Here is a 22,545-nt window from a genome sequence, read left to right on the forward strand (position 1 = left end):
AGGGGAAGTGTGAACCCGGGCGCTAGCACTGCTCGTGTGTTTGTGGGTGAAAGCATCTAAGAGAGGCCCTGGGAAATTGCCTGCATAAAAGGATCACAGTTAGGGATGTCTCATAAACTAATCCCAAGAGGAGCCTTCCACTAAAAATAAAATAAGCACGTAATAAGGGTAGAAAAATTTCCTAAAAATGAGGTTGGGATTGGTGGTCAGAGCATCCTGGATATCAAAAGCGTCTGTTCATTAAGGCAAGATTAGTGTCATGGATGAATGGAGCATCACAGTTTAATGCTTTAACTTGTTGGAACCTCACTTTCCACTTCCTTAAAATAGAGACTATCAAAACCAAACAAAACAGAAAGTACCTTCCATTTCTCCAAAGAATTTTTGTCAGATCAAATGAAGTGCTGTATAGAAAATTATTTGTAAATTGCTAAGTGTTTTAAAATTTTATTAACAGTGAATTCTTCTCAGGCACTTTGTTGGATTTTTAGATAACATTATCATGACATTCTTATTTATTACAGAACATAAAATTTCCAGATACCATTTTCTTCCTACATGACCATGATGAAAGAAATTGTTTTCTTATGTTTTCATTACTTGTCCATCCACTTCCATGGTAAATCTCAAATGCAAATATATTATAAAGAAAAAAATTAATAAAATTATATTTATCCTCATGTGGAATTTCTGCTTTTTGTAATAGCTACTATACACTTAAATATTTAAAATTTAGAATATTTTCTCCATGTTTAGAGATGCTGCCCCCCTAGACGTATCGAACATTAGGAAATGTTGTCAGAAAGCCTTTTCTACTAGTCTCTGTTTTGGATTATCTAGATCATAGTTCCTCTGATAGAATAATCAATATTAATATTATTAATGAATAAGTATGGTCTTGCTGGCCTTTTATACCCTGCCCTCCCACCCTTCCCTACTCCATCCTACCCCAACCATAAATTATAAAGCCAAATACAGATTTGTATTTGAATTGGTATTTCACTGATATTTCAAACCAGTTCCACTCCTTCTCTAATTAAATGTGCATTGTCTTTGTGATTTGACTGCCAGTCTGCACCCTAAGTCACCATCTATACCTTATTGCAGGTAATTCGTGTCGACAGTCATCACTAACCATAGCCATCCTCTCACTGAGTGCATGAACACAGAATATGCCTTCTCGTCCAGCTTCTCATCCTGCAGGGCTCCTGTGGGTGGGGTTTTCCCTGTATGAATTCTCCAACCTGGCAAAATGATGATTACTGTCCCCTCGGCATAATCAGATAGAAGCACTGGAGAAATGTGTAGCATTGAGTTTTCATCATTTCTATTATTAACACTTTGAGGAAATAAGAGTCTTCCAAAATGAAAGGCATTTCTATACACTGTACTTGCAAGTCATTATTTTCATTTAACATTTAAGTAGTAGGAATAAAAGCCACCTTTATCCTTTAAAGTTTGCTGTAGTGTAACTATTCCAGAGGCACATGAACTATCTTACCTTTGATCGTGTTGATAATGTGAAGCCCCTTTCTATTTGGGGTTACTATGGTTACGGCTGCTCAGGTGATGTGTGAGCTGCACTGCTGTTTTGATAAAAATAGGTATTAACTACCAGTCATAGTGCTTTTCATTTCACAGTAGTTCTTGTAGAAGCACAGCATATTTTTTAAAGGTTGGGGGGAGAAATGCCTCTTCAAAGACTTATGCGGAAACATCTGCATAAATAATGGTGATTGGTCATGTGTATAAAAATATTTTTAATTAAATTCGTTTTAATTAAGCAGGGCATTTTGCTGAATCCTTCTCTGTTATTTGCACCAAGCTTAGCCTTGAGGAAGATGGCTGATTAACAGACCCGAGAACCTATAATTAAAAGCAGGACTGTTATTTTTGGAGAAAAGCCTCTTCAGTAAGGGTGACTTAATTGGGCTGTCTCTCATATTTTTCATTCGTCGTGGAACTCCAGGTTTAAATATTTAATTTTTTTAACACAGGAGAAAGATTACTCATACTGGCATAATCAGAGAAGTTGTTATTTTTCAGTTTTGTTTTCCTTCAGTTTCTCTGATCATGCTCTCTAATCACTGTTGTATTTCAATATTTAATTGTGTTCTTCATTTATTTCTTTTGTTTGGATCACATCTTTTAAAAATCATGGTTATTGTTCTTTTTCACCTTCTGGCCCTCTCTGCCTCTGCATTTAGTTTTAGACTATATTACACTTGTGGTTTCTCATCACTGGTGGTATCAATATTCTACACAAGAATTCAAGAGAAAACGGAATAATTTTCTATTCACAGACAAAAAAAATTTAAGATGTAATTGACAAAGTAGTTCCTTCAGTACCAGGGCTGACTTAGAGAACAAAGACAACATTCATTTAATACCTGCTAAGCAGCGTAGGAAGAGATCAAGATGGTTTTATGCCATATTATAAACAGCAAAATTGCTCGCATATAGTATGAAGTTTATCTTCCTGAATTATTTGCTCTGTCATCTATAAAGAAAGTTGGATGACTCTACTTTTAGCATCTAATATTTGGTAGAGAAAAATTGCGTTGGTATTGCTGTGAGAGAGCAGAAGCAGTGAGAGATGTTCACGTGTTTTCATTGAATTTCAAGGGGGGAGAAATTACACTTCAGAGGGAGTCAGAGGATATTAGACCAGAGTACCTCCCACTGAAGCCAGCAGGCTTCTGGAGAGCACAGACATATCAGCCATTTTTACTATGCAATCTGCATTTCAAACCTGCACACAGTGTCATTTAATAGTACTTGGCTGTATTTTCTGTGTCTTTACAATTCAATGTTAAGCACAATGGAATAGCATCAGTTTAAAACCCTCTACATAAACCTATGTCTGTAAAACTCCATCATATAAACCTCAATTCTATTCTTGAGCAAATTTATTCAGAAATAAAAGTAACAGCTTTGATTTATATTGTGTGACTCTTTCAAAGAACTCAAAGAGCTTCTACAGACAGTATTTCAGTTATTTTCACATTGTGTTCTTGGGTAGAGAAGACCCATTTCTTAGGTGAAATAACTGAGGTGCAGCAAATTTTAAGATTATCTCAAGGTTTCACAGCAAGTTAATGAAATATAGGTATGGAAGCTAGGAATTCTGTTTCCCTAGATTTCTAGACTGTGTTTTTGCTAGATACTAAACACTAACATCTATCGGAAAAAAAAACTGACTTTCGCTAACTTGCAGCCAGCTTAAAAATAAAATTATTGCAGCAATGGCTGTACTTGAATCAATATGTAGAAGCAACCCAAAGCCACAGATTGGCAGCAAATTAAAAGCTCCATCTGAATACATCTACTAGAGAGTATGTTATCTAGTGATAACAGCCATTAACTAAGTGTGTACAAATATATCATCTAATTTGATCATCACCACAGCCAATCAATTATCTCCATTCCAAGCAACAGAGGTTCTAAAAACTTAAGTGGTTTATTTACATTTACAAGGCTCGTAAGTGGCAGAGATGGGAGACAAATCAGGTCCAATATTCTTTGTCCTACACCATTGCTGTTTCTCAAAATAGAACAGTGATGTGCCAATCAAGCTTTGGAAGAAAATGAAATCCAAGTGTCAAGAGTCAAGTTCCCACTTTATAATTGATTTTATTTAACAAACATTTATTCATTGCCTGCTATGTCATAGGCACTGTAGGAGCTACCGAGGGAAGGGATAATAAACCAGACACAGGTTCTGCTCTCAGCATGCTCCCAGTCTAAAGAGGGAGATAGATATGACAACTGGCAGTAGTTTAAAAGACAAGACAGAGGTAATCCAGGCAGCTTTGTAAACACAAAGTACCACCTGGTGGGGAGAAGGCTCTGAGAAAGCTTAAGGTCTCCTGTACCTCAAGCCAATATTTTGCCTAGCTGAAGAAGATAACAGGTCAGCTGGAAGAACCATGAGCCATGTTTCTCTCCAGAGCCACAGACGACGTGACCTGCAGAACATTAGCAAGGTCTCCCTGGGCTCAGATACTCTTTGGAGTGTCCTGTCTTGGTAACCCTTAGAGTCACAGTCAAAACAAGGGCATATGCATTTGAATTTATGACAGCCCTCCCCTCATTCATGCAGAGAAGTGTTAAACTCATGATCACTTTTCTTGACACTGTTCTGCCCATTGCACGTGCTGATCTGTAACCCTGCAAAGCACACCCCTGATCCCAGCACTGCATCAGGGCTCCATCCGCATGATTTGGAAAATATACACATTCCACATCTGGAGACTACAGTTTGGAGTTTGGAGCAAGACCCATAGAAATTTAGATGTGGAAGGCCGTGAAAGACAATCTTGCTCAACATCCTCATATTTAGATGAAGACCCTAAGACTCAGAAAGACAAAGTAAATGGACACAGAATAGGAACTCTTCTTTCCAAATACAGAAGTTCAAGGGAGTAATTTGTGAGAAAGGAAGAGAGATAGAGGAGAGTTTTTAACATTTCTCTGCTTGATAATATCTACTTTTTCTCATTTGAAGTTATTTTTAAGTGTTAAAGGAAAAACAAACAAGTAGAAACTGTCATTCCATTTTATACTGGACTGACCCACTAATAATTTTGATGGCATGAACAATAACAATACAGTAACCACCACTGATTAAGCACTTAGAATATGCCAAACGTTTTGCATAAATAACTCCAATTAATTATTCTCCAAAAACCTGAAGAAGGGATTATTTTATCCCCATTTTACCAAGGAAGCTTACTTGAAGCTTAATGAGGTTAAGTAGCAGGCTCAAGATCACCAAGTTCATTTGCATGACAGCTGGGGTCCGATCTGAACACAGGTTGGTTTGACATCAGAGTCAAGTTTCCAGCCACTGTTTTCTACTTTAGTACAGAGTTGTGAATAGCAAGGTCTTGGTGCAAAGGTCTTGCTTCAGAAGTTGGAAGCTAGTTATGGAAAGTCACCTCCACAGAACAGAATTGGACACAATAATAGATAACAACCAACTATATAAATGCTTCAGGATGTTGAAAGTGGATAAAGCAAGGCTCCAGGTGTTCTGAAGATGAAATTTCAAGAACATACTGAAAACCATTTGAGGCAATTCAACAGCTCCATGGACAGCTGGGAAACAGCTGTGGTTGACAGACCTCTCTGGCTCACTGCTTTGGGGAACAGAATGTCTCTGTTTAAATGAAAGCAGTTTATTCTCAGTAAGGCTCAAAGACATATAGGATGGAAGTTTTGAAAATCAGTGTCCAGCCCACACATTCCATTTATGTGTTAAAGAAGACATTGTACATTGAGACAAATTGGATTCAGTAATTCTTAGAGAGTATTTCCTTGCTGTCTGGTTCTTTTTAGGACTCAGCCAAGTTGATGAGGTCAAAACCATGGAAGAGTGAGGCAACTAGGGAGTAAAATTTAAGAAAGCACTCACTCTCAGGATTATCTAAATGCAGGATCAGCAGTTGTACAACCCTAAAAGGGAGTGCTTTCTTAAGAGAAAGGTACCTAGGATGGGAGAGCAGCCACTAGTCTCAGACTGGGATTTGGTCCTCTCGTTCCACGAAGACTCACGGGTGCCTCTTGGGCAGGATTTCTTGAAAAGCGGCCAAGAAAGGACAGGAATTGACCTTTTATCTGGGTGCTACAGACAACGAATTGTGGTGTTCCATTTATTATTTTGCACTGAAATGGAGATAGCTTTTTGGAACAAGTTCTGTCAGGTCAGTGAGTGGGCAAAGAAGTGACTGATTACGAGAGCGGAATACAAGAGAAAAGGAGTTGTTCTGATCCTTGAGGAGCTAACCACGTGGTGGGTGACCTTCAGAGATTCATTCACTTGTTAATTCATTTATTCAATAAACAGAATTAATTGCCTGTTGCTTACCAGAAACTATCAAAAGCATTGACAAATGTGCAGATGAACTAACTAATACCAGTGATAATCAACTTTTTGGCCAAAAAGTTCTATTCAAAAAAAGAAGTCAAAGTGTTTATAGGCTATTTATTGGGAGGTGGTCTTTTAAAATGCTACTTTCTTTTTTTATTTTTACTTTTTTTGTTATTATACTTTAAGTTCGAGGGTACATGTGTACAACATGCAAGTTTGTTACATATTTATACGTGTGCCATGTTGGTTTGCTGCACCCATTATCTCGTCATTTGCATTAGGTATTTCTCCTAATGCTATCCCTCCCCTCTACCCCCACCCCACGACAGGCCCCGGGGTGTGATGTTCCCCACCCTGTGTCCAAGTGTTCTCATTGTTCAGTTCTCACCTATAAGTGAGAGCATGCGGTGTTTGGTTTTCTGTCCTTGTGATAGTTTGCTGAGAATGATGGTTTCCAGCTTCATCCATGTCCCTACAAAGGACATGAACTCATCCTTTTTTATGGCTCCATAGAATTCCATGGTGTATATCTGCCACATTTCCTTAGTCCAGTCTATCATTGATGGACATTTGGGTTGGTTCCAAGTCTTTGTGATTGTGAATAGTGCCACAATAAACATACTTGTGCATGTATCTTTATAGCAGCATGATTTATAATCCTTTCGGTATATACCCAGTAATAGGATTGCTGGGTCAAATGGTATTTCTGGTTCGAGATCCTTGAGGAATCGCCACACTGTCTTCCACAATGGTTGAACTAGTTTACACTCCCACCAACAGTGTAAGAGTGTTCCTATTTCTCCACATCCTCTCCAGCATCTGTTGTTTGCTGACTTTTTAATGATCACCATTCTAACTGGCGTGAGATGTTATCTCATTGTGGTTTTGATTTACATTTTCTCTGATGGCCAGTGGTGTTGAGCATTTTTTCACGTGTCTGTTGGCTGCATAAATATCTTCTTTTGAGAAGTGTCTGTTCATATCATTCACCCACTTTTTGATGGGGTTGTTTGATTTTTTTTCTTGTAAATTTGTTTCAGTTCTTTGTAGATTCTGGATATTAGCCCTTTGTCAGATGGGTAGACTGCAACAATTTTCTCCCATTCTGTAGGTTGCCTGTTCACTCTGATGGTAGTTTCTTTTGCTGTGCAGAAGCTCTTTAATTAGATCCCATTTGTCTATTTTGGCTTTAGTTGCCATTGCTTTTGGTGTTTTAGTCATGAAGTCCTTGCCCATGCCTATGTCCTGAATGGCATTGCCTAGGTTTTCTTCTAGGGTTTTTATGGTTTTAAGTCTAACATGTAAGTCTTTAATCCATCTTGAATTAATTTTTGTATAAGGTGTAAGGAAGGGATCCAGTTTTAGCTTTCTACATATGGCTAGCCTGTTTTCCCAGCACCTTTTATTAAATAGGGAATCATTTCTCCATTTCTTTTTTTGTCAGGTTTGTCAAAGATCAGATGGTTGTAGATGTGTGGTATTATTTCTGAGGGCTCTGTTCTGTTCCATTGGTCTATATCTCTGTTTTGGTACCAGTACCATGCTGTTTTGGTTACTGTAGCCTTGTAGTCTAGTTTGAAGTCAAGTAGTGTGATGCCTCCAGCTTTGTTCTTTTGGCTTAGGATTGTCTTGGCAATGTGGGTCTTTTTTGGTTCCATATGAACTTTAAAGTAGTTTTTTCCAATTCTGTGAAGAAAGTCATTGGTAGCTTGATGGGGATGGCATTGAATCTATAAATTACCTTGGGCAGTATGGCCATTTTCATGATATTGATGATTCCTATTCATGAGCATGGAATGTTCTTCCATTTGTTTGTGTCCTCTTTTATTTCATTGAGCAGTGGTTTGTAGTTCTCCTTGAAGAGGTCCTTCACATCCCTTGTAAGTTGGATTCCTAGGTATCTTATTCTCTTTGAAGCAATTGTGAATGGGAGTTCACTCATGATTTGGCTCTCTGTTATTGGTGCATAAGAATGCTTGTGAGTTTTTCACATTGATTTTGTATCCTGAGACTTTGCTGAAGTTGTTTATCAGCTTGAGATTTTGGGCTGAGACGATGGGGTTTTCTAAATATACAATCATATCATCTGCAAACAGGGACAATTTGACTTCCTCTTTTCCTAATTGAATACCTTTTGTTTCTTTCTCCTGCCTGATTGCCTTGGCCAGAATTTCCAACACTATGTTGAATAGGAGTGGTGAGAGAGGGCATCCCTGTCTTGTGCCAGTTTTCAAAAGGAATGCTTCCAGTTTTTGCCCATTCAGTGTGATACTGGCTGTGGGTTTGTCATAAATAGCTCTTATTATTTTGCTATACGTCCCATCAATACCTAGTTTATTGAGAGTTTTTAGCATGAAGGGTTGTTAAATTTTGTCAAAGGCCTTTTCTGCATCTATTGAGATAATCATGTGGTTTTTGTCTTTGGTTCTGTTTATATGATGGATTACGTTTATTGATTTGCATATGTTGGACCAGCCTTGCATCCCAGGGATGAAGTCAACTTGATCCTAGTGGATAAGCTTTTTGATGTGCTGCTGGATTTGGTTTGCCAGTATTTTATTGAGGATTTTTTGCATCAATGTTCATCAGGGATATTGGTATAAAAGTCTCTTTTTGTTGTTGTTGTGTATCTGCCAGGCTTTGGTATCAGGATGATGCTGGCCTCATAAAATGCGTTAGGAAGGATTCCGTCTTTTTCTATTGATTGGAATAGTTTCAGAAGGAATGGTGCCAGCTCCTCTTTGTACCTCCGGTAGAATTCGGCTGTGAATCCATCTGGTCCTGGACTTTTTTTTGGTTGGTAGGCTATTAATTATTGTCTCAATTTTACAGTCTATTATTGGTCTATTCATGGATTCAACTTCTTCCTGGTTTAGTCTTGGGAGAGTGTATGTGTCCAGGAATTTATCCATTTCTTCTAGATTTTCTAGTTTATTTGCACAGAAGTGTTTATAGTATTCTCTGATGGCAGTTTGTATTTCCGTGGGATCAGTGGTGATATCCCCTTTATCATTTTTTATTGCGTCTGTTTGATTCTTCTCTTTTCTTCTTTGTTAGTCTTGCTAGCAATCTATCAATTTTGTTGATCTTTTCAAAAAACTAGCTCCTGAATTCATTGATTTTTTGAAGGGTTTTTTGTGTCTCTATCTCTTTCAGTTCTGCTCTGATCTTATTTCTTGCCTTCTGCTAGCTTTTGAGTATGTTTGCTCTTGCTTCTCTAGTTCTTTTAATTGTGATATTAGGGTGTCAATTTTAGGTCTTTCCTGCTTTCTCTTGTGGGCATTTAGTGCTATAAATTTCCCTCTACACACTGCTTTAAATGTGTCCCAGAGATTTTGGTACGTTGTGTCTTTGTTCTATTTGGTTTCAAAGAACATCTTTATTTCTCCGTTCATTTCATTATTTACCCCATAGTCATTCAGGAGCAGGTTGTTTAGTTTCCATGTAGTTGTGTGGTTTTGAGTGAGTTTCTTAATCCTGAGTTCTAGTTTGATTGCACTATGGTCTAAGAAACAGTTTGTTATAATTTCTGTTCTTTTACATTTGCTGAGGAGTGCTTTACTTCCAACTATGTGGTCAATTTTGGAATAAGTGTGATGTGGTGCTGAGAAGAATGTATATTCTGTTGATTTGGGGTGGAGAGTTCTGTAGATGTCTATTAGGTCTGCTTGGTGCAGAGTTGAGTTCAAGTCCTGGATATCCTTGTTAACTTTCTGTCTTGTTGATCTGTCTAATGTTGACAGTGGGGTGTTAAAGTCTCCCATTATTATTTTGTGAAAGTCTAAGTCTCTTTGTAGGTCTCTAAGGACTTGCTTTATGAAGCTGGGTGCCCCTGTATTGGGTGTATATATATTTAGGGTAGTTAGCTCTTCTTCTTGAATTGATCCCTTTACCATTACATAATGGCCTTCTTTGTCTCTTCTGATCTTTGTTGGTTTAAAGTCTGTTTTATCAGAGACTAGGATTGCAACCCCTGCTTTTGTTTTTGTTTTTGTTTTCCATTTGCTTGGCAGATCTTCCTCCATCCCTTTATTTTGAGCCTATGTGTGTTTCTGTATATAAGCTGGGTCTCCTGAACACAGCACACTGATGGGTCTTGACTCTTTATCCAATTTGCCAGTCTGTGTCTTTTAATTGTAGAATTTAGCCTATTTACATTTAAGGTTAATATTGTTATGTGTGAATTTGATCCTGTCATTATGATATTAGCTGGTTATTTTGCCCGTTAGTTGATGCAGTTTCTTCCTAGCATCAATGGTCTTTACAATTTGGCATGTTTTTGCAATGGCTGGTACCAGTTGTTCCTTTCTATGTTTAGTGCTTCCTTTAGGAGCTCTTATAAGTCAGGCTTGATGGCGACAAAATCTCTCAGCATTTGCATGTCTGTAAAGTATTTTATTTCTCCTTCACTTACGAAGCTTAGTGTGGCTGGATATGAGATTCTGGGTTGAAAATTCTTCTCTTTAAGAATGTTGAATATTGGCCCCCACTCTATTCTGGCTTGTAGAGTTTCTGCCGAGAGATCAGCTGTTAGTCTGATGGGCTTCCCTTTGTGGGTAACCTGACGTTTCTCTCTGGCTGCCCTTAACATTTTTTCCTTCATTTCAACCTTGGTGAATCTGACAATTATGCGTCTCGGGGTTGGTCTTCCCGAGGAGTATCTTTGTGGCATTCTCTGTGTTTCTTGAATTTGAATGTTGGCCTGCCTTGCTAGGTTGGGGAAGTTCTCCTGGATAATATCCTGAAGAGTGTTTTCCAAGTTGGTTCTATTCTCCCCATCACTTTCAGGTACACCAATCAAATGTAGATTTGGTCTTTTCACATCATCCCATATGAGTTTCCCATATTTCTTGGAGGCTTTGTTCGGTTTTTTTTACTCTTTTTTTCTCTAGACTTCTCTTCTCACTTCATTTCATTCATTTCATCTTCAATCACTGATACCCCTTCTTCCACTTGATCGAATCGGCTACTGAAGCTTGTGCATGCATCACGTAGTTCTCGGGCTTTGGTTTTCAGCTCCATTGGGTCATTTAAGGTCTTCTCTACACTGTTTATTCTAGTTAGCCACTCATCTAATCTTTTTTCAAGGTTTTTAACTTCTTCACGATGGGTTCGAATATCCTCCTTTAGCTCAGAGAAGTTTGTTATTACCGATCTTCTGAAGCCTACTTCTATCAACTTGTCAAAGTCATTCTCCATCCAGCTTTGTTCCATTGTTGGCGAGGAGTTGTGTTCCTATGGAGGAGAAGAAGTGCTCTGATTTTTAGAACTTTCAGCTTTTCTGCTCTGGTTTCTCCCCATCTTTGTGGTTTTATCTACGTTTGGTCTTTGATGATGGTGACCTACAGATGGGGTTTTTGTGTGGATGTCCTTTTTTTTAGTGTTGATGCTATTCCTTTCTGTTTGTTAGTTTTCCTTCTAACATTCAGGACCCTCAGCTGCAGGTCTGTTGGAGTTTCCTGGAGGTCCACTCCAGACCCTGTTTGCCTGGGTATCACCAGCGGAGGCTGCAGAACAGCAAATATTGCAGGACAGCCAATGTTGCTACCTGATCCTTCCTCTAGAAGCCTCGTCTCAGAGGGGCACCTGGCTGTATGAGGTGTCAGTCAGCCCCTACTGGGAGGTGTCTCCCAGTTAGGCTACTCGGGTGTCAGGGACCCACTTGAGGAGGCAGTCTTTCAGTTCTCAGATCTCAAACTCCATACTGGGAGAACCACTGCTCTCTTCAAAGCTGTCAGACAGGGACGTTTAAGTCTGCAGAAGTTTCTGCTGCCTTTTGTTCAGCTATGCCCTGCCCCTAGAGGTGGAGTCTACAGAGGCATGCAGGCCTCCTTCAGCTGTGGTGGACTCCACCCAGTTCCAGCTTCCCAGCTGCTTTGTTTACCTAGTCAAGCCTCAGCAATGGCGGGTGCCCCTCCCCCAGCCTGGCTGCCACCTCGCAGTTCAATCTTGCACTGCTGTGCTAGCAGTGAGGAAGGCTCCGTGGGTGTGGGACCCACTGAGCCAGGCACAGGATATAATCTCCAGGAGTACCATTTGCTAAGACCTTTGGAAAAGCACAGTATTAGAGCACAAGTGTCCTGAGTTTCCAGGTACCATCTCTCATGGCTTCCCTTGGCTAGGAAAGGGAATTCCCCAACCACTTGAGCTTCCCGGGCAAGGCAATGCCCCACCCTGCTTCAGCTCACGCTCCGTGGGCTGCACCCACTGTCCAACAAGTCCCAGTGTGATGAACCCAGTACCTCAGTTGGAAATGCAGAAATCACCCATCTTCTGCGTTGCTCACACTGGGAGCTGCAGACTGCAGCTTTTCCTATTCAGCCGTCTTGAAACTATCTCAAAATGCTACTTTCATATAAGTATTTTATCTGCAACTGAACTTCTTCATTCGTATATTATTTTTCAGTCCAGAAAGGATGACTGTAGGGCTGAAATTTCAGAAATGACAGAGCTAGTTTATGCTGCAGCATCTGGTACAATAGATCATTTCTGAAACTGGTTTCTTTTTCTCTCCTTGCCTGACCTTGTAAAACACTGAACTACAAAATGTGGCTTGCCTCTTAATGTTATATTCTCTAAAGCTGGAGATTTTTCAATTGTAAATAAGATAAATCACACCACTAAAAAATACAAACATAAAGTTTGTGGGTCAGTGATGGTTCCACTCCTTGAGATTGTAATTCAAGTACAAGAGTAGCAGAGTTGCTGAGGCTAGTTAGTGCGTAGGGAATCTGTAAGACATCCATGCACAGTGCCAGGCACGTAGCAGGTACTTGATAAGTAGTTTTTCAAGTAGAACAACTCCAACTGGAGTTGTCTTGGCAATGGTTGGATATGGGATTCTATAGCTGAGAAAGAGGAGGCTGGGCACAGTGGCTTACACCTGTAATCCCAGCACTTTGGGAGGCCGAGGTGGGTGGATCATTTGAGGTCAGGAGTTTGAGACTAGCCTGGCCAACATAAGGAAACCCTGTCTCTACTAAAAATAGAGGAAGGGATGCACTAGAGATTGACATCACCAGATGTTGATGAAATTACTCAAGTCGAGTTGTCGGAGTGAGAAGGGGACTGGAGATGTTTTCCTGGCAACACCTGTATTAAAGGGATGGGTTTACAAAGGAGAGTGAAGAAAATCTGGAGGTGTTAAAGGAAAATCACAAGGGGCTAGCCTTCTCAAAACAAAGGAGGAGAGCACTTGGAGAGACAGGAAGGGTTCACAGTGCCAGGTGCCACAGTGGGGTCGAGCAGTGTGGAAACCCAGGGAGAAATCCTGAGCAAGGCAGGATCCTCACAGACAGCATCTGGGGCCTTGGGGAAGAGACTCTGAGTTCCATGCTTTATGTTCTTGTTAAGTTTTACCAGTTTCATAAGTAGGTTGCTGTCTTTTCTAATTCTAAAAATAGTGCACATTTATTGTAGAAATTTTAGAAAATACAAAAAAGCTCAAGAAGAAAATTAAAATGGCCATTGTTTGCTTCTATGGTGAGAGCTGCTTTATGACTTTTGGCTTGCTCTCCTCAGACTTGGCTTGCCCGGTTTGTTAACCTTCCATCCTAGTTTGGACTTCACCATTCCCATCTCATCACCAATTCTTCATAGTGATTGCACTCAACAGTGTAGCCCAAATAGGGTAAAAACTGGCAAATAAAGTGATTTGATGAGCTGTAAAATGGTGCGTTCTGAGTAAATGAGTGATCTGTGGTGTGTGACGATGGCACCAAGAGGGACACACATGGAAAATTACATCAGCAACAGAGGGCCTCATAGGCACACTTATTTGAAAATCTACAGCCTTGTTATTGGTCCAGGTTTTTCCTTGCTAAGCATAATCTAAAACATGGATTTGTTTAAGTGGCTTACTTCTTTCCTGTCAGTGGTGGGGTAAGGGGAGGGAGAGCTGTGCTATAGCTAAGAGGACATTCTAGCCCCAACTCCACTCATTAACTCATATATTGAAAAACCAAATGTCTGGGAGCTTGGCCTGCCCACTGTTTTGTCGTTCTTATTGTAAGAGGGGAGCAGAGTGTATTTGCTAGAACTGCTATGAGAAATTACCACAAACTTAGCGGATTAAGACAGCTCAAATGTATTGCCTAACAGTTCCATAGGTCAGAAGTCCAGGTTGGCTCAATTGGGTTCTCGGATCAGAGTCTCACCAGGTAAAAATCAACCTACTGACTGGTAGGACTCTCATCAGGAAGCTCTAGGTTCAGGTTGTTGACAGAATACAGTTTCTTCCCATCAGAAGACCCAGGTCCCTGTTTCCTTGGGGCTGAAAGTTGAGGTCATGCTTGGCTCCAAGAGGTTTCTCTCTCTCTGGCCCTTACAAGTGATCCCCTACATCTCAGAGCCAAGAACAGTGTGTTGGATCCTTCTCACACTTGGGATCTTCCCAACTTTCCCTTTCTTTCATGTCTCTTCAGCTACATCTCTCTGACTATAGCCTAATAAATTTTTCTGCTTTTAAGAGCTCCAGTGATTAGGTTGGACCTGCCCACATAATCTAACATGATCTGCCTATTTTAAGATCCATAACTGTATTAGTCTGTTCTCATGCTGCTGATAAAGATATACCCAAGACCAGCTAATGTATAAAGGAAAGAGGTTTAATTGACTCACAGCTCCACATGGCTGGGAAGGCCTCACAATCATGGTGGAAGGCAAATGAAGAGCAAAGTTACATCTTACATGGTGGCAGGCAAGAGAGAGCTTGCGTACTGGAACTTCCCTTTATGAATTCCTCAGAGCCCATGAGACTTACTCACTATCACAAGAACAGCACAGGAAAGACTTGCTCCTCATGATTCAATTGTCTCCCACAGGGTCCCTTCCATGACATGTGAGAATTATGGGAGCTAAAATTCAAGATGAGATTTGGGTGGGGATACACCCAAACTATATCAACAACCTTAATTATACCTGCAAAGCTCCTTTTGGCATGCAAGGCAACATATTCATATGCTCCAAGGATGAGTGTATTCTTCAGCTTACCACACAGGGTGATGACAGGGATAGGGGATTTATGATATGACCCCTCTCTTTCCGTCTTTTTTTCTTCCCTGTATCTCACACAGGCCCAGTGTTGACTCTTCTCAATATTACTCTTGTTTACCCTTGGCAAGTTTCTAATCTATTTAAGGAAAAGGAATGTTCATCTTCCATTTTGAACAGTTCTGTAATGTCCCTCCATGTCCTGATCCACTGGTTGGGAAGTGATGGTACAAGACATCTGCTTGTTTCATATCTTTTTGTAGCAAGAGAAAAATTGGTTTGGGAAGCCCTCTTATTTTGTGTGTACCATGATCATGACTAACACAGTTGTCTTTTAAACATGTCTCTTTCCTCACAGTTCTTACATGTCATGGGTCACAGTGATATTTTTACCTCTAAGTGTTGATTTTTTTTTTTTGGTGACCCATCCTAACTATGGCTGCTGCTTTTTTACTCCATAGGGCTTTTTTAATAATTTTTCATGATTTGTAAATAAACCCTTGCCCACCATTTTCATTTTTAAAAAGGAAAAATGCTGAAGTGATAATCCTAATTAGAAAATGCTTGTATGAAGGGGTGAGTCATCATCACTCAGATACTGGGCATGTTGCACAGATTCCCCATTAAACTGCACCATGGCTCATTAAACCTCATTGGTGAGAAAATTGAATCTTTGTTAAATGTTTATGTTCTTTGCTAATGTTAAATTTAGAATATCTCTGATGTAGGTACCCTTGGGGAAGATTTTAAAGCACTAGGTAAAGTGCCAGCAGATTTCAGTCCATAAGTTCCCAGATACAAGACCTGGAAAACATTCCCCACCTGGGTTGATTTTCCAGTTTCTCCCTTTCTGGTCTTAATACATCCTACTTTTCTTAATGCCAAACCGCATGACCTTCTGGTTACCTTTTTCCACTCTCAGTGGCTGCTAGGGATTGTATTTCTGGTTTTTAATCAAAAAAAGGCAATTGATTATTCTCAAACATCACTCAGCCATGTTTGAAGTCAAAGGGATGGAGGTGGGATTGTCAGTGTTTTTATCATGCACCCATAATAAATCTCCGCCCACAAAGCACTTACATTTCAAAAAAAGCACTTAAACAAATATAAATATCAGCAACAGAAATATGATTCTAGAAATGTGACAGTAGAGTTATGTAAAAAGAATAATTTTCCTCATTTAAAAGTTATTGGAAATCCCCTACATGTATACCAAAAGAATCAGGTTATTGCATGGCAAAAGATACTAAGATCTCAGGAGCCCTTCTCAACAAGAGAATTAAGCTCTACCGAAGATGATTTGAGGGAATATTTTCTCATTTCTCTCAAGGATGTGCTTAGCTAGTATCCTTCTCAACAGAGAGGAAATAAGTTAATTCATTATATATAACAAATGCCTCAAGGCAGTGGTTCTCAAGATTTTTGGTATCAAAACCTTTTGCAATTAGGAAAGACCCCAAAGAGTTTTTGCTTATATGAGGTGTGTCTATCAATATTTACCATATTAGAGGCCAGGCACAGTGTGGCTCATGCTGTAATCCCAGCACTTTGGGAGGCCAAGGCGGGCAGATCCCTTGAGGTCAAGAGTTCAAGACCAGTCTGGCCAAGATGGTGAAACTCCGTCTCTACTAAAAATTCAAAAATTATCCGGGCATGGTGGCAGCCACCTGTAGTCCCAGCTACTCAGGAGGCTGAGGCAGGAGAATCACTTGAACCCAGGAGGCAGAGGTTGCAGTGAGCTGAGATTGCACCACTGCACTCCAGCCTGGCCAACAGAGCAAGACTCAGTCTCAATAAATAAAATGAATAAATAAAAAATATTTACCGTATTAGAAATTAAAACAAGTTCTAAAACATGTTTTTATTAATTTATTTAAAATAACAATCATAAAATATTTACATGTTAATATAAATAACATATTTTTACCAAAAGTTTATTTTCCAAAACAAAAAAATTAGAAGAGTGGCATTGTTTCACATTTCTGCAAAGCTCTTTAACATGTAGTGCAAATGAAGACAGCTGGATTCTCAAATCCGCTTCTGCATTCAATCTGTTGCATCATGTAGCCTCTGGAAAATTCCACTGTACACTAATGAAAGAATTAGAATAAAAAATGCAAGTAACATATTCATGTTATTGTGAAAATAGTTTGACTTTGAAGATCTTCCTGGATAGTTCTCAGGAACCTCCAGGGGTCCCTGGGCCACACTTTGAAGCCATTGCTCTGGGGCATAAGAGCTTGTTTTCCCTAAGGAACCCTGTTTAAGGAAGGCTACAAGTGTGTACATGCATATCATATATTCTCCACTATTACCTCGGTACCAAAATGATATAGCATATTGATGGCTAAAATAAAATTGTAAAGTTTTAGGACTAAATTCCTCATGATGTTTTGTGTAACTTAAAATTTAGAATGACCTCAACAAATTGAATTAGCTTTATAGATCTGGTATTGTTTCTCTCATGTAACTCAGAAGGGTTAGTCTTTTCACTTGTATTCTAGGATTATGATTGGCAGAGCTTGACTGGCAAAATCAATCCATGCATCAATTTTGCTGCTGAGTCTTTGCGGAGAATTTAATAATTCTCAAAATAATTCCCATATTTCAGCCTGCACCCAGATACCACAACTTTTTTGAAAGCCTCTCCTTCAGATCTCACCGTATACAATATTTCAGGAAAGTGGGAAAAGTTACAGAAGAATTTCCTCCTCCATCCTTCTTAGAAAAAGAAAATACATTTTCACAGTAATTATTTTTTGGAAACGGGAAAATGCTACCTCGTTTATGAGAATACCAAGGTTCTACACCTGTCATGCCTGACACCGATTCAGCTGCAAAAGCTTCAGATGTTTTGGATTCTCTATGTGTCATGGACAAGTGTCATACATACTGATTTGCACAGAAAACCATAGAGAGCACTCTCCAAGGGAGAGCCAGCATTTTGACAAGGCTGAATGACAACTTAGGAGGACGGGGTAGGAACTATTGTATGTTGTTGTCCTGTGACCTAGGCAGATCTTTTGCTAGGTTGCTGAGAGCTGCCACATTAAAATATCATTTGAAATTTAAATTCCTTGTAAAACACTTAGAAAATAGGGGTCACAGAGCTGCTAATGGAGATTCTAGGGAAAGGGCTGTCACTAAATCACCCTAAAGACTTGGAAGTTCTGATAGGGCATGAAGAAAAGTGGTCAGTTGAAAAGAGCAGTTTCAAAAAAAATTGTCAAACATCTAAGAGTAAACGCATTGAGATACTCATGGAGTCATGATCTGTATTTTTATCACTAGGTGTGGTTATCATCTTTGAGATGAAAAAGGATTAGTTTTGATGCTATAATAGAGTCGTAGGGGAAAAGACCCATGGTATGATGAAAAAATCAAAATATTATATCATTTTAGTGTTACAGTTTTTCTCTTACAGATTGAGAATTATCCTATGTTTGACCCTAACAGTTTTTCATGAAACTTGCATTACCTGCCTCCAAGATATTCTGCACATTTTCAACCTTCCTGTAGCCTCTAACTCATGTGTTTCTCTCCTGACACTCAGCAGATAATCTTACTTTCCTGAAAAGGAAGGTCTCCAGACCTTGCTCCAGCAGGTTTCTCATCCTTTTTCTCTGTCTTCAGCCTCTCTTTCCTCTGGCTTCTTCTTGTCAACCTATAAATTAGATGTCTAAGACAAAGCCTCACTTAGACCTCATAGGTTATGGCTTTTGTTCTCTTCATCCTTTATCAAAAGCTTCTCACAGTGCAGTGCACACCACTGGCTCCTCACTCATTCCCCTCAAAGACCCTTGCCATTTTATGGCTGAAACTATTTTCTCAGAGATCTCCAAGGATTCAGTGGCATTTCTCAGTTATCACACTCCTCTACCATGCTTACCTAGAGGTAGGGGTGTGTGTATGTGTGTTTGTGTGTGTGTGTGTCTGCGTGTGCATGTTCACCTACTTGAGCATAAGATCATATGTGCTTGTATCTTTTATTATCAATTTGAAAGACAAAGTGAATTTTTCTCTAGCCTACAACATCAGGTAGGAAGAGGGTATGTAGAGGAGAAGGAACTCCAGGCCACAAGTGAAGCATGAAAATCTGCCACTAAAAGATGAGTGGAACTAAAGTAAGATAAAGAGAAAATGACCAAATTGTCTGATAAAATCAAAGATTTAAGAAATCGGATTGCATCTTTTCCCCTTCCTATCCACACAATGTCCACAGTGTTTTCCTCTCATGGTCCCAAGAACTCTCATTTACATGGGCATTGACTTTTAGTCCTGTCTTGGACCTAGGTTATCCTTACCAGCCTAGCAAGGTGTGGGCAGAGCTGGTATTTGCATGTCCACAGCTGTCCCAAAGATTCTCTTCTGGGGAGGTGCTGCAGAGAGTCTTGGACATTGAGTGTAAGATTGAGCCCTGCCAGGGAGCTAGTTAAATGAGTTTTTTAAAAGCTCCAAGCTCAGCAGCAGAGTGGGTGGCTAATTTCCTGACTCACCTATTTGACTCATTTGTGTTCCCAGCAAAATACTCCCTCTTGTAGGACACACTGCCTAGCTTTATTTCAAAACTATTCCATTTCTTCACAGGGTAGACAAGAATGTGCAAAGTAACAGTTTTCTCTGTTGTGTAGGACATCGTTTATGAAACGGAGTTCAGTTCTTTGTTCAAAAGGAATTGTGGGAATGTCAGAGCAGTTATGAACAAAACTGGATATTCAATTAAAAGCCTTTCCTCTTAAAAGCTCAAAGCTTTCGTTAGACAGATGTAGAGTCTTCCCCATAGGGCAGAAGGGCTCCGTGAGTAGGGAGGTGGGGTAAGGGCCTTACATTCCTTTTCCTGGGCCTAGGAAACCTCCATGGAAGTGGAGATAGGCTGCAAGTCATCCTCAGAACTTGATGATACAAATGAACAGCTACAGAGACTAAAGTTAACAATAGAGAGGCCATGATAGAATGTTCTAGTTAAAAAAAGTTACTTTTATTCCACAAGATCCTAGCAAAAGGAAAATGTTGCTAACCAAACCCCATTGTCACCTTTTTGTTTTGGGTAGATGCATTGTCTTAATTCTATCCAAAAAGGAGAAAGAGATTACTTAGCAGAAGTGTTTGCTTGTTCCCTCCCACCACCTGCAACGTCTAAAGGTTGTGACAAATGTTAACAGCTACATGCTAGTAAAAAGCAGATCTCTGCCATTTTACCTATCATGATTAATAGGACCTATTCAGCTAGAACAATAAAATTGATTCTATGCCTGATAAAATGGTATCTAGCCAATTGTCATGTCAATTCATGGCATTTTCTTTCTTTTTCTGGATTTTGCAATAGCTTCTTTAAAAAAACTTTTTAATTGACAAAAATTGTATATATTATGGTATACAGCATAATTTTTTGAAATATGCATATCTTGCAGAATAGCTAAATCAGGCTAATTAACATATGTATTGCCTCACATGCTTTTGTCATTATACTGAGAACACTTAAAATCTGCTCTCTTAGCAATTTTCAAGTGTACAATACATTGCTATTAAATATAGTCACATGTTGTACGATAGATCAAAATCCAGAGTCATTCCTTGCTGCCTCTCAAGCACCAACACCCATCACTTTTCCATCTCAAATATCTCTGGGGTGCTGTCACCTCTGCTGTATCCTCCTTGATGTTATCTCTTATTCGTTCACTCATTAAAGCCTTACTCTGTTGCATCACTCTGCTAAGGGCTTGTGGTACACAGAGAAGATGAGGTATTTGTGAAGTACAAAGCACAGTGGTCATTGGTCTATTAGAACCCAGGACAGTGCACATGTAAGAGTTTGGGAGCATGAATCTGGACCTCTTCCTGTCCTGGTACAACTCATCTCTTACTGAAATTATTGGGAAAGCCTCCAGCCATGTGTCCATTCTGCCCTCTGCCCTTCTGCCTGAGTTTTATTTCCAAAGTTCAGATTGTGTCATCTCTCTTATTAAAACCCTTCATGACTCTCTATTATGAAAGAACAAGCTCCAAACTTCTTTTTTTTTTTTTTTTTTTTTGAGACGGAGTCTCGCTCTGTCGCCCAGGCTGGAGTGCAGTGGCGCAATCTCGGCTCACTGCAAGCTCCGCCTCCCGGGTTCACGCCATTCTCCTGCCTCAGCCTCTCCGAGTAGCTGGAACTACAGGCGCCCGCCACCACGCCCGGCTAATTTTTTTGTATTTTTAGTAGAGACGGGGTTTCACTGTGGTCTCGATCTCCTGACCTCGTGATCCACCCGCCTCGGCCTCCCAAAGTGCTGGGATTACAAGCGTGAGCCACCGCGCCTGGCCCCAAACTTCTTAATCCTACTTATAAAACCTTCAAATTCAACTTGACTGTCTTGCTTTTATTCCCTCATAGCACTATTTTGTACAACACAGTTACTAACCTCACCACTCGTGAAATAGGAAAGGAAAAACAGAATTAAAAATACCCACTCTGCCTTAAACCTTTGCCATCAGTATCGTTTTCAACCTCTCTCTTTCCCCCTTGGCAATTAATTCAATGGATCATTTTCCTAATGATTGCTGTTCACACTCTGCTTAACTGTTTTAAATATCAAGATATTGAATAGTTTTGATGAATACAGATAATCAGCGTGTGATTATTGACTGCCCTAATGTACTCAGAGAGGCTCGATACAAGAACATGGCATATAGTAGCAGGCCATGCAGCAGGCAACCAGAAACAAATCTTCATGTCCTTTTCTTAAGAACATTGAGTATATCTTCATGGGTGAGTGTGATCTCAGGACAGAATGAGACCCAGGTGGAACCATGTCTCCCTTCACAGGAGTAGGCCATTGCAACAACATGTATTCATTCGTTCATTCACTCATTCATTTGGTCATTCATGCATCAAGCAGTTACTGAGTATGGTCTAATACCATGTGTCCAAAGATGAACCCCATTTCCAGGGAGCTCCCAGTCCTTTCCGTGGTAAGTTCAGGATTTTATCCAAATGCTGGGATCCAGAAAGGAGTGAGCCAGGTCTCTGCTGAGGCAGTCGAAGGGTTGGGAGGGGGACACTTGAAAGGTTCTTAAAGAACGAAAAAAATGAGTCCTTGGTAGCAAGGTGTGTGTGTGTGTGTGTGTGTGTGTGTATTTAAGGAATAGGAGGATGGTAGCAAGTGGACGAGAAAGGAATTGCTGCCATAGTAGAAGGAATAAAAATGCAAAGGTAGTTAAGAAACTACACAGTGTGTTTGGGAAATTATGGCAAGTTCAGTGTGACTTGAGAAAGGCAGCAAAGGGTGGGCAAAGCGGGCAGAGGGAGATGAGGCTAGAGGGTAAGCAAGGTGCAGATTGTAGGGGACTCAAATTTTATCTTTAAGCAGTAGGGAGCCAAGAGAAGCCTCTAAGCATCAGATATTTTTTGAATAAAGGTCTGGTGTTAGTATAGTCGTTGGATTTGAGAAGATGAGCATTTAATTAATGTTTTTGAGCAATGACCATAGCCAAGGAAAACTCCATGACTGCATCCCAGCTAACCTGCATGTTTGTGTATGTCTTCCTAGTGACAGTGCTGGCCATTTTCCATGAACTGCACGTCGACCCTGACCTCTACACACTCTTGTTTGGAGAGAGCGTGTTGAATGATGCAGTGGCCATAGTCCTTACGTAGTAAGTACCAGAACTTGTCCTATGTTTCTTTAACCATGTGAAATATG

General features: G+C 39.9%; 1 protein-coding gene across 6 annotated transcripts in view; it reads left to right on the plus strand.

Moving 5' to 3' along the window:
* Positions 1-22,545, plus strand: part of SLC9A9 (solute carrier family 9 member A9) — a 608,568-nt gene that overhangs the window by 183,504 nt on the left and 402,519 nt on the right. For all 6 annotated transcript variants that reach the window (XM_063610659.1, XM_055295145.2, XM_063610660.1 and 3 more), the window contains one exon: positions 22,393-22,498. In XM_063610659.1, coding sequence (XP_063466729.1) covers positions 22,393-22,498 — 106 coding nt within the window. The remainder of the gene's footprint in view (positions 1-22,392; positions 22,499-22,545) is intronic.

The sequence above is a fragment of the Symphalangus syndactylus genome, chromosome 10 (genome assembly GCF_028878055.3).
Source record: "Symphalangus syndactylus isolate Jambi chromosome 10, NHGRI_mSymSyn1-v2.1_pri, whole genome shotgun sequence".
NCBI lineage: Eukaryota > Metazoa > Chordata > Mammalia > Primates > Hylobatidae > Symphalangus > Symphalangus syndactylus.